Below are 12,167 nucleotides of genomic sequence, written 5' to 3' on the forward strand. Positions count from 1 at the left end.
GGTTGCGGTTGGGAGTAAGGGGGGGTGGGGTGGGGGAGAGAGGACGGGTAGGGAAGGAAGAGAGTTGCAGGCTTCGGTTAACTGAAGCTGAATGGGGCTGTACAGGTCCTGGGGCCAAACAGCCGCGCCGCCAAGAGGATCCTTTCGTCATTTCGGTCTCAGCAGTGGCTGCCAAACTTGAATACGAGCCACGCGTGCACCAGAGCACCTCCGCGGGAGTCCCAGCCTCTCGAGTGGCGACTTCCGGCCTCTGTCTAGAGTATCTAGAATATCCACCGTCCACTCTCTCGCCCGTTCGGGAACGCTATACAGGGTCTCTATGGCTCGGAATCGACTCGATGGCACCTAACAACAATAATCTAAAGCGTAAGGAGCTCTAGTAGTGTAGTGGTTACGAGTCGGGTTGCTAATCTCAAGGTCAGCAGTTCCACACTACCAGCTGTTCCACGGGAGAAAGATGAGGCTTTCTGCTCCCGTAGAGATTTACAGCCTCGAGAATCCTATACAGGGTCGCTATGAGTCGGAATCTACTCCATGGCACACAACCATCACCACCACCAATCTAAAGCGTAACGGAGAAACGTGGGTAGAAACAGGGAGAAGCAGATTTCACTGTGGAGTCCTAGCGAGACCTGCATGTTTGTCTCCTACTATGCAGGAGGACGTGGTGGGCACCCATTCCCGCTCACCTCGGTCCTAGTTTCTCTGCCTTTCAAAAGATGCTTCTAACTCCGAGTCCCCTTTCTCTGCGCTTTCCAACTGGGTCCTAAATTCGCTCCTACCCTAGAAACTTCACCCCCAGAGGGTCCCCCTTGTGTTGGTGGAGAGGGGACGGGCTCTGAAGTAACAACTTGGAACCAGTTGAATCGTGGCTTCGAACTAAGCAACCTGAAAGGAGCTGGGTTCCAGGACCTCTAGGAGGGCTAGACCTGAGGAAGGAGCGGGTTCCCCCATACTAAGTCGTGCGGGCCAGACTCTCCTTTTCTCTAGAACTCTGGCCTTCAAGGGTGCGCCATCATCTCTGCTTTCCAACCATAGCTCTCTCGGATGTCTCTGCGTCCACCATGTTCTGCCCAGGAACCTCAAAAGCTCTAGATGGCCAAACTGAGGGAAATGAGAACTGGAGAAAGAGCCTGCGCGCAGTAGCGCAGATCTCCATATCTGTTCCTTAGAAACCCTCCTCAGAAAAGTCGCCCAGTTGGGAACCCTCGAACCCTCGCACCCTCAGGGTCTCTGGTTAAGTGTTTTGGGAAAAGAGTTGGAGGCCAGGAAGACGCCTCTAGAGTTTCAGTGATCAAGGATCTGGAAATCACCGACCGCCGGTTGCATTCCAACATCCTCCCACTCTTTGGATTGTTAGGCCTCCACCGGCTTATCTGAGCCCGATTCAGTCCAGACCCAGAGAGGTTACCTGAGTGAGGGAAACTTTCTGCCACAGGCCTGGGAGCAGGAGCAGCTGAAGAACCAACCGAGAACTTCACATAGAGGGTCAGAGGCCTGGATTCAAAATAAGATGAAAATTCAAAGTAATAACGCCTTCTATTTTCTATAAATCACGAAACGAAGCAGAATCAAAAGTCCCTGTCAACTGCCAGAGACTTATTATACACAAACTCAAACACAGTATCTTATCCTTAAATATGTGGATCCCTAGCACAACAGGACAGGTTATAACCGTTTTTTTTTTTGCAGCTTAGGAAATAGGCGCTAAGGAGCTTTTATTTCTTTATTCAATGCTTTTCTTGGAATAATGGGAGAGCCAAAGATAAGTAAGCCAGGATCTCACCCAGAAGAAGGGAGTAAAAAAGCCCGCTACTTTACTCTGGCTATAATAAGAGTGGGCCTGTAGCTTGTGCCACAGAGCTTGAAAGTGGAGCCTATCTCAAACCTCAGGACTTCTGACTTCTAGTCAAGCTCTTCCCAATACGCAGGAGGCTTGAAGATTCGGAAATGGTGTCGATTTCCACACAGAAATCTTCATTTCAACCTCTTTATCTTGGTTGGATACCGAGGTAATATTCACATTTCTCACAAAGTAACATGATACTTGAGTGAGTGGATAGGAATCACGTGGGGATGGTTTAAAGCCGAATTTTCAGACTTAGCACAGTGTCTGGCACAAACTGCACTCAGTAAAAATTTGTTGAATGGATCACGATTTAAGGGTTAATTAAACTCGGAACAAAATAACACCATCAGAAGACAGGGTCGACAGAGCCCTCAGAGAGATGTGAAGGACCATAAACGGGGATTGAAAAGGTAGCCAGAGGTGGGAAAACAGATGGCCCCTCCTCGTCTCAACCAAGTCTGTGCTGTAGTCATTGGATTAGTCGTTTGTAGAGCCTCCTCTGTTCTAGGCTTTCAAAACAACACTGAAGGGAAAGAGCAGGGTTTGCCTTTGGGTGGGGAACCTGGCAGGTGACAACTTTACGTCTCTCAGGCGTTTCCTGGTCCTTCGACTCCAAGCTCGAAGGTCTTGTAATTTTGGGCCAAGCCACAGGCTGTGAAGCAGACTGTGGCAGTGGTCTGAGGCGAAGACAACGTGGGCTGGCGACAAGGAAAACTCCGTCATGGGCCTACGTTGGTCCCTGCCCTACCTGCTGCCCCTTAGTGATCATATCGCCCACCCCATTCTCGAGCGAGTTAATTGAGGGATTAAGGAATGCGTGGCTGGCGAACTGGGCCCCGCTTAGGCTTGGAGTTCCTAAATATTCCCTACGAACAAGTTCCTTTGGGGAAAAAAAAAAGACAAAACCCTCTGGTTTCCTACATATGGGGCAGTGCTATTGAAGATGAATCTTGAAAGCAACAGAAGAAAGTACTTCCTTCAGTCGGTACAAGTGTTGGGGCCAGGGGGAAGCCCTTTTTTGGACGACCTCTGAGATATCTGTTATATCTATATGTTGTTGTCGAGTCGGTTCCGACCCATAGCGACCCTGTATAGGGTTTCCGAGGAGCAACTGGTGAGCTTGAACCGCAGGCCCTGCAGATCAAACGGCTTTGCAGTCTGGCGCATTAACCCACAGCAGGACTCTCTCTTTACGTATACATCTGACGTTTTTCCTACAAGGCCTCTTAGTATCTGGACTGGTGTGGCACTGAAGGATAAGCACCAGATTGCTATCCTCAAGGTTTGCCGTTCAAACCCACCAGCCACTTCCTGGGAACCCTATACAGGGTTCCTATCGAATCGGGCTGCGAACCCTAAGGTCAGCGGTTCGAAACTACCAGCCGCTCCGCGGGAGAAAGATGAGGCTTTCTACTCCCGTAAAGATTTACACCCTCGGAAACCCTGTACAGGGTCTCTATGGGACGGAACCGACTCGATGGCACTTAACAACAACAACAACAACATGAGTAGGAAGCAAGTTGACGACTGCACTTGAGAACAGTTGGCAATGCAGTGCGCCTGGAAAGGATTGAGTGAATGAGAGACAGACAGACAAAGGGACGAGGGTGGAAGAGGGGACAGGAGACCAGGCCACGGAGGCCCAGGCAATCCTGGTGGGAGCTGGTGCATGCAGCGAGAAGTTGGACGTAATGTGGGTCGCGGACAGGGGGGCTATGGCGAGTAAGGGAGGAGGTTCCTGCCCTCCCCTCTGGAGCTCTCTGGCTCCAACTCAGCGGGGATAGCAGTGCGAATCTCCAGGTCCACGGGCCCGGAGCCAGGGGTCTCTGGAGTGAGCAGAGGCTCTTGGTTTTTTTCAGGCTTTCTAGACCCCTAGGGGAGCCGAGTAGCTGCGGGCCACGTGTAACCAAGCCTTCTGCGGAGTTGCAAAGCTGTAGAAGAACGAAGGTCGAAGTGGCACGGCCCAAGGACATTGGAAAATTCACCCAACTCTTTTCTTCACTCGGGTCTGGGACCCTAAAACGGCGAGGGGGAGGTATTAATGATAGCAGTAACTATAGAAATCTTGAGTGCTGGCACTGAACTTAACGCACTTCAAAGCACTTCTACGTGCCGGATCTCGTTTGAATCTCGCAAAAACCTTGTGAAGAATTCTCTCCATTTAGCAATAACACTGCGACCAGGCAAAGTGTTAGATGTTCTACACTTGGCGTTCCTTACACTTACTAACACGTATGAAGTAATGGAGAGAAAGAGAATACAGGTGACTAGAAAACCCAGCCCGCGTTACTATTAAGACCTCATTCAAGACGCAGGCCGGGATAAGGTTGGCTCATTCTCCTCCACAGTTCGGCTGAATAAACTAGGTGTCGCCTTTTCTCCTTGCTCCCTTGCCTCAGACACCACACTGACCAAAATACAGTTGGCGAAGTCTCAGTCCCTCTTGAAAGCGTCACCTAAGAGAAAGAAGGGCATGGCGCGGGGCTTCGCGCCTCTCTGCTGCGTTCTTGCTGGCGAGCGCGTCTCAGTGCGCAAACGCACGGTTGCGAGTCCCAGAGCCGCTTTGAGGGCCTCGCAGAGGCTAGGATCGAAGCGCAAGCCTAGGGAGGTGCGGAGTCGTTCTGAGCTTTCTCTCTTCTCTGAGGAACATTGGACAAAGAACGCGAATGAGAATACAGAAGTAGACTGTGTAATGGGAAAGTGCGGAGCACGCCACAAGGAGAAGATCGAAATGTTAAAAAGTAAATAAACTAAACAACTTCCTCTACTATAATTGCTATTAATGAAAAAGGGGTCTAACCTACTGCATTAAATTGTCCAAAACTGCTTGTGCATCATCAGGAGCCCCCTCTTACAAGGAAGGAAAAGAAGTGTGTGGAAACAAAAAGCAAATTCTAGACACCTCCTTGAAATGGTCCCACAGTATCTTGGAGACCTCTGCTAGGATAGTGAGCGTTCCGCCATCCCAGCCCCTAGCGCGGAAAGGAGGATAAAACAGCCTGAGAAAGGGGAGGGGGGAGTTTAAAATCCAAGGATCAAAAAGCCTGAGTCGGTCTCAAAATCTATGCGGCACACAGCCCCGCGCGGTGATCCACTTGGCTTGGGCCTGGCATGTGCAACGCGGCGGACACTCCCGGCCCAGCGCGGGGAGCGCAGCCCACAGCTCCCCCTCGCCAGGCGCCCAAGGACCCTCAAGGCGCGGGCTCACTCTTGAAGCCTGGGAACGCACAGACAGGAAACCCACTTCCTTCTAAGCAGTTTCTTGCTCGCCGTTTGAGAGGCGCCCAATTGAAGCAGAATGATCCTCATCTACTAATATCCAGCGTGGTCACAAAGCAACTGGCCATTTACGCCGCCACTTTAAACAAAGATATTTGGTTATTCCCAGGAAAGCGAGTGCACTTTTGCATGGCTAAGGTCTGGGTAAAGGCAAGCCCTAGTTCAGACTCCCGCCGCTGCGCTGCCATCGCCTCGGTATTTGCCCCCTCCTGATCAGCGAGCCCCGCCGGGGTTCAGGCTCAGTTCGCAGTCGCAACAGGCGGGCGGGCACTCACAGCTCCCTGCCTGAGCCCTTCCTGAAGCACCAAAAGGGACAACAGCGTGGCCCTGGGGCTTGGGTGTTGGAGCTGTGATGTCCTCGGAAAGTCAGCTCCAGCCCTATAATCCCGCGTGTCCGGGAGATGGGCGAGGGTCGGGGACACCAGGTTTGTTTGACGTGGGGGAACTTCACTGATGGCCCCTCCTGTTACCCCCCTCCCCCATTCTCCCAGTCCTGGCGGCCAGTGGTGAGTTTGCCTCAGTCTAATGTGGGGGTGGGGAGAAGGAGCCGTTTGTTTGTTTGGGGTGGGGGTTGAAATGAGGGGAACTTGCTCCTCTGAGAAGCCCCTCAACTGGGGTGGGGGGCGCGAAGACCTGGACAGCCTCTCGGCGACAGCCGATCCCCTGCTCATCGCCCCCTCCGCCGCGTCGATTCTCTGGGTAAGGGGAAAGGGGGCGGGGAGCAGAGGGTGTCCCTCTGACGGCGGCAGAAGCGGCAGACAGACTGACAGACTCGCAGACCATCGGTGCGGCCCCAGGGTTCGTCCCCAGATTCTCTCGCTCATTTGGTGGCGGCTGGGGCTCTGCACCTCGAAGCCCGATGTGGTCCGGAGGCTGTGGGAAAGCGCGGGGCTGGGAGGCCGCGGCGGGAGGGAGGAGCAGCCCCAGCAGGCTCAGGTGAAACCCCCACCCTGTCCCTTGGTCCCCTCCCCCTTCAAGACCTGTCCCCGCCCGGGGAACCCCGACCGAATTGGAAAGTGATTCCACTTTGTAACTCCGCAAGTTGGTTGCAAAGCAGCATTCACCTTCCTTCCTCTCCAACATCCCTCCTACTCGGCTACTCCCCACCCCACCTCCTGCCCTCCCCGCTCTTGGTTCCCTCCTCCTTCCCCTCCTCCGCCTCCCCCCCTCCTGCCACCGGCACCCCACAAAAATTGGGGGTGGGGGTACCCGGGGGAGGGGGAAAGAAATGCTTTGGGTCGTGTCTCTGCTTCTCTTTCTCTCTTTGAAACCTAAAAATCCTGACAAGTGAAACTTAAAGGTGTTTACCTTGTCATCAGCATGTAAGCTAATTATCTCGGGCAAGATGTAGGCTTCTATTGTCTTGTTGCTTTAGCGCTTACGCCCCGCCTCTGGTGGCTGCCTAAAACCTGGCGCCGGGCTAAAACAAACGCGAGGCAGCCCCCGAGCCTCCACTCAAGCCAATTAAGGCGGACTCGGTCCACTCCGTTACGTGTACATCCAACAAGATCGGCGTTAAGGTAACACCAGAATATTTGGCAAAGGGAGAGAAAAAAAAAGCAGCGAGGCTTCGCCTTCCCCCTCTCCCTTTTTTTTCCTCCTCTTCCTTCCTCCTCCAGCCGCCGCCGAATCATGTCGATGAGTCCAAAGCACACGACTCCGTTCTCAGTGTCTGACATCTTGAGTCCCCTGGAGGAAAGCTACAAGAAAGTGGGCATGGAGGGCGGCGGCCTCGGGGCTCCGCTGGCGGCGTACAGGCAGAGCCAGGCGGCGCCGCCGGCCACGGCCATGCCGCAGCACGCCATGGGGCACCACGGCGCCGTCACAGCCGCCTACCACATGACGGCGGCGGGGGTGCCCCAGCTCTCGCACTCCGCTGTGGGGGGCTACTGCAACGGCAACCTGGGCAACATGAGTGAGCTACCGCCGTACCAGGACACCATGCGGAACAGCGCCTCGGGCCCGGGATGGTACGGCGCCAACCCAGATCCGCGTTTCCCCGCCAGTAAGTGAAGCCGCCCCTCTGTGGGGCCGCGGGCTGAGAACTGTGGGCGGGGAGGCGTGGGGAGAGCCGCTCCGAAGGCGCGGCGTCGGCCGACTGCGCGATGGGCATCTGGATCGGCTGCCAGGCAGCGGCGCCAGGGAGTTGGGCATGGGAGCAGAAAGTTCTTCCCCTGGCTGGGCTGAGGGTCAAGAAGAGGCACTAGGTAGGGCATGGAAGTGCTTCTACTCGGCATCTCCTAGGAGTGACCGATGGTAGCTCCGCTCAGTGCGGGATACCTCGGGTAGCCGAGGGAGGCACTCTCCCAAGTGAAGGGAGCAGGGGCGAAGAGGCGCGGCCTAGCCGGGTGGGAGGCTGCCCTGCTGAGTTGCTCTGGGCTCCTGGCGAGTCCGCTCTCCAGTTTAGTCTGGGAAGGTGGGAGGGCGCGTGACTCCAGAGGGGGCTCTAAACAGGCCGAGCAGGTGCCCAGGAGAGAGCGGACAAGAGGCAGAGTCTGAGAGCTTGAACTTTCCAAAGTGAACACCTCCCCTCTTTGAGAGCTGACAAAATTGGGATCTACCGTCGGTCCCCAGCTCTCGACCTGGACCCAGTTCGCCGCCTGTGGCCAGCTAGCGCACTGATTCACGCGGGAACTGGGCACATAGAGAGCAGGAGCGGCCTTCCCCAACTGCGCTTTTGGAGTTGAGCCTTGAGATTGGGTGGGGAGTAGAGCCCGAGTTTGTGAAGGCGGGGGTTCTCCGTAAGCCCCTCAACAACATGGCCTGGGGCAGGCGCTGGCGATGCCCAGCGGCTGGACCTGTCAGAGCAGAGCGCGAGGCGGCCTGGGTGAGGAGGGCACCGTCGGGGCGGGCCGGGAGGGCCAAGGGCTCAGAAAGCAGGGATGGCCTGGCCCGACCCGGCCCCAGCCGACGCTGTGCGTTTGTCGCTTACAGTCTCCCGCTTCATGGGCCCGGCGAGCGGCATGAACATGAGCGGCATGGGCGGCCTGGGCTCGCTGGGGGATGTGAGCAAGAACATGGCCCCGTTGCCGAGCGCGCCGCGCCGGAAGCGCCGGGTGCTCTTCTCCCAGGCGCAGGTGTATGAGCTGGAGCGACGCTTCAAGCAACAGAAGTACCTGTCGGCGCCCGAGCGCGAGCACCTGGCCAGCATGATCCACCTGACTCCCACACAGGTCAAGATATGGTTCCAGAACCACCGCTACAAGATGAAGCGCCAGGCCAAAGACAAGGCCGCACAACAACAACTGCAGCAGGACAGCGGGGGCGGCGGGGGCGGCGGGGGTGCCGGGTGTCCGCAGCAGCAGCAGGCGCAACAGCAATCGCCGCGCCGCGTGGCTGTGCCCGTCCTGGTGAAAGACGGCAAACCATGCCAGGCGGGCGCGCCCGCACCAGGCACCGCCGGCCTGCAGGGCCACGCGCAGCAACAGGCGCAGCAGCAGGCGCAGGCCGCACAGGCGGCGGCCGCAGCCATCTCCGTGGGCAGCGGCGGCCCGGGCCTGGGCGCACACCCAGGCCACCAGCCAGGCAGCGCGGGCCAGTCTCCGGACCTGGCACACCACGCCGCCAGCCCCGCGGCACTGCAGGGCCAGGTTTCCAGCCTGTCCCACCTGAACTCCTCGGGCTCGGACTACGGCACCATGTCCTGCTCCACCTTGCTATATGGTCGGACCTGGTGAGAGGACGGCGGGCCGGCCCTAGCCCCGCGCTTAGCCTCACTGCTCTCGTCTGCCTCACAGACCACCGTCCTCCGGCTGCTCCACGCGCTTCGACTTTTCTTAAAAAAACTATCCCCATTTAGACCAAGGAAAAAACACAAAAGCCAAACTGCTGGACGTCTTTTTTTCCCCCCTAAAGTTTATTATAATTTGTTTTGTTTTGTTTTTAAAGAAAATAAAAGCTACAACCAAGCGAATCTAATTCTTTAAGGAGTCTTTAAACAAAAAGACACAGAGAACAGCTTTGGGGGTGTCTCTTAGGTGATTTAAATGGGTTTCCCACGCCCGGGCGGGGCACAGTTTGGAGAGGGCTTTACAATGACATGGCTCTGGACTTAAAAGATCACAAACTTCACTCTGCGTACAATCTGCCAGGAAAGTGGACTTTCTTGTAAATACCAGGATTTCTTTCGCAGGGGGACGGGGCTGGGGAGAGAAAGACTCTTCGACGGAACCCACTTGTCACTGATTCAAAGGAAGCGCCCCCTCCCTGGCGCCCACTGATCCGCCAAGGCTCGGCCGGGACCGGATTCCGTGACCCGGTGGAGAATTGTTTTATGTTTGATGTGAACTTGTAGCTGTAAAACGCTGTCAAAAGTTGGACTAAACGCCTAGTTTTTAGCAATCTGTATATTTTGTTGTAAAAAGAAACCCAGTTCCCTGCCCTAATCCCTCACATTTTTTATGGGCATTGACAAATCTCTGTATATTATTTGGCAGTTTGGTATATACGGCGTCAGTCTTTTTTTGTTGTAACTTATGTAGATACTTGGCTTAAATATAGTTCTTAAGAAGCTTCTAATAAATTATACAAATTAAAAAGATTCTTTTTCTGATTAAAAACCCTTTTTGTTTGATTTTGATTTGGTTTTAAATGACTCTTATTTTTTGGTTAAGGACCTTATCATTGGCTTGATGGGATCGAATTGTTTAGGGACTCAAAGAACCAGGCGAACCTGGGTCCTTGCCCTTGGAAAAGAGGGAGATTTGTTTAGTCTCAGATTTGAGTGGAGTCCTATGACTTGGCAATAGATAGCTACTTCCACCGGGAGGGAGAGAGAAAATCCAAAAGACTCGTTTTTTTGCGTCAAGCTTCTGTTTTAGAAGTTCCGGAAGTACCTACTGTGTAGTCTTACACTCTCACAGCTCATTCAAAGATTAAAAACACTGACCTGAATGAGCTACCACTTTTACTGAAGTAATCACCTATGTAGATTTGAACTTCAAACTATGTTTCTAATCTATGACAGTTAGATGTGGAAGTGCCTTTGAGTCAGTTGTAACTTATAGCAACCCTGTATAGGGTTTCTGAGGAGTGCTTGGTGGGTTTGAACCACCAACCTTGTGGTTAGCAGTCAAGTGCTTATCTTGCACATAGGAGAGGCTCTTTTTGAACGAGGGTGGGGAATTCATTGCCGCATTTGTTTCCACTTTAAAAAAGCGTCCCCACTCAGGGACTAAATCATGGACCCCAGCTTCTCCAGTCTCTCTGGTCTCCAGTAGTGTAGAACTGAGTTGCTGACTTGGGGATGCCCCAGACAGGACTTTGAGGATTGTGTTTTCATTCTTTGTTCCACCAGTTTCCATCTCTGGGCTATGAAATCTAGTAATGCATAGTTCTTCTGCCCCCAGCAAAGCAAAAATAAATAAAATTGTCCCCTTTCTTAAGGATTTCTAATTTTTTGGTTTTCTTGATATCCAGAAGCGTTTTCTGGGGATAGTTGGGGCAATTCTTAAAGCTGAAGTGGGGGAGGTGCATTGGAGGTGAAAAAAAAAACCAGCAATAGTGATCCCTGGATGGATTTTTGTTCCTTTCTTTGAACCCCTGATAAATCTCCCGAAGAAAGGCAACCCCGTTGCACTGCAGACAGAAGTCGTCCACAGCACCTTTTCTCTAAGCCTGGAAGTGTTTGGTTGTGGGGCTTCATTTATATTTGGCTGTACTCACTTCTTGTCTAGAATTTGAGCTTTCCTTTTCTTATCTTGCTTCACTTTTTCGTTTCTATCTTGTTTGACATTGCATTCTATTTCTCTCTCTCTGTTTTTACATCACCTTCCTTCCCTCAGTTTGTAAGACCAGTCGTCTCGATGCGGTCCTTACACATCCCCCCACCCCCGCGGCCCCAGCAGGTCTTTTGTTGGTTTGTTGGGGACAGAGCCTCTCTTTTGGTGGGTTAGGACTGGAAGATATGGTGGTCTTTCTTCCCCAGAAACTCAGGTCAGCTTCCAGTATCTAGGACACCGCGGTTCGGCGAAGAATGTTGGTTGGTTGAGAGCGTGTGCTAGTTGGCACGAATTTCAGCAGGCCTCCCATTTAAGAGAGCAAACAAAATACCTGAGAGTTTGAACACTTGAGTTGGAATGAGCAGCCCTGGTCCTGAGACAGGGAGCATAAGCAGCCAATTCAGTTCAGGCTGGACCGAGGAGGGTTTTAAAGTCCGTATTTTGTGGATGCGCAAACTCCCTTCAACATGCTCCCCGCCGGGACAGGGAATGCGGCCAAGGTGGCGGATGCTAGGCTCCCCCAGCCCCTACACCCCATCCTAACCCGGCCCCGTCCTCGGATGTCACAATTTTAGTGATTGTGGTACCCTAGGCCTTGTCACCCTTGCCCTGGATGAAGTTTCTAACAAATACATTCTTCTCCCCGCCGTCTGGAGTCAGCTTAGTTTGAAGTCTGTTTACTTGAACCGGGGAAAGGTGAATTCAGCCAGGTCTACAGATGGGACCGAAGCAAACAGGACCTGAGCGGCTTCTCCCCATCAATCACGCAGAGTCCACCAGTTCCCACTCCACGCCCCGGGCGCCCTTCACAGCTGCAGGAAGCGATCTGAAGCGTCTTGATGAGGAAATGGGAGCGCAAGGGGCGCAGCGAAAGAGGGTTCGGCAGCCTAGGGCCCCCTCCCCCGCAACCCCACGTATCTTAGCTAGCCTCTAGGAAGTTGACCGTAGTCCCTTCCCGGAATCCTCCTAGGTCTTCACAATTCGGATTCTGGCTTGAACCGAAAGAAATCGGCCTTCTGGGGATGCCTTTGCTGGTGTTATGCCTGGAAGGGCGGAAGATCCCCTATATGTGGGGGCAGCGCAGCTCACCCCCGGGCCCCGCTAATCTGAAGGCCCCCGCCTAAACACTCCCACCCCATTCCTAGGCCCCGACCGCTGTGGGGAGTGGGGGAAATTTTACAGCCGGCGTCCCCCTTTCTCCTCTCCCCCACCCCCACCCTACCGTGTAAACACGAGGACTTTCTCGAGAGTCCTGGAGAGCGGCTCTAGTGGCTTCGGGGCCTGAAACCCTAGGCTTGGCTTGTTTGATGTTTAGCATC

The 12,167-nt window shown here is 53.9% G+C and overlaps 1 protein-coding gene across 2 annotated transcripts; it reads left to right on the forward strand.

Moving 5' to 3' along the window:
• The first annotated feature begins 5,897 nt into the window (after positions 1-5,897).
• On the forward strand, positions 5,898-9,687 carry LOC102839261 (thyroid transcription factor 1-like). 2 transcript variants are annotated; one of them, XM_006835336.1, is made up of 4 exons: positions 5,989-6,064; positions 6,504-6,648; positions 6,748-7,133; positions 8,063-8,950. In XM_006835336.1, exons 3-4 carry the CDS (start codon positions 6,761-6,763, stop codon positions 8,803-8,805), a joined length of 1,116 nt encoding a protein of 371 aa, XP_006835399.1. In that variant the 5' UTR covers positions 5,989-6,064; positions 6,504-6,648; positions 6,748-6,760; the 3' UTR covers positions 8,806-8,950. The 2 variants fall into 2 exon arrangements, with proteins under 2 accessions (XP_006835398.1, XP_006835399.1); XM_006835335.1 differs by lacking the exon at positions 6,504-6,648 and having other exon boundaries at positions 5,898-6,064; positions 8,063-9,687.
• Positions 9,688-12,167: the final 2,480 nt, after the last annotated feature.

The sequence above is a fragment of the Chrysochloris asiatica genome, unplaced genomic scaffold, assembly GCF_000296735.1.
Source record: "Chrysochloris asiatica unplaced genomic scaffold, ChrAsi1.0 scaffold00017, whole genome shotgun sequence".
Classification (NCBI taxonomy): Eukaryota; Metazoa; Chordata; class Mammalia; order Afrosoricida; family Chrysochloridae; genus Chrysochloris; species Chrysochloris asiatica.

Bases quoted from the DNA above. Each gene is read 5' to 3' on its own strand.
- LOC102839261 (XM_006835335.1), top strand. From the start codon at position 5,988: ATGTGGTCCGGAGGCTGTGGGAAAGCGCGGGGCTGGGAGGCCGCGGCG. The intron at 6,065-6,747 runs GTGAAACCCCCA...TTCCTCCTCCAG, and splicing joins AGCAGCCCCAGCAGGCTCAG to CCGCCGCCGAATCATGTCGA. The intron at 7,134-8,062 runs GTAAGTGAAGCC...TGTCGCTTACAG, and splicing joins AGATCCGCGTTTCCCCGCCA to TCTCCCGCTTCATGGGCCCG.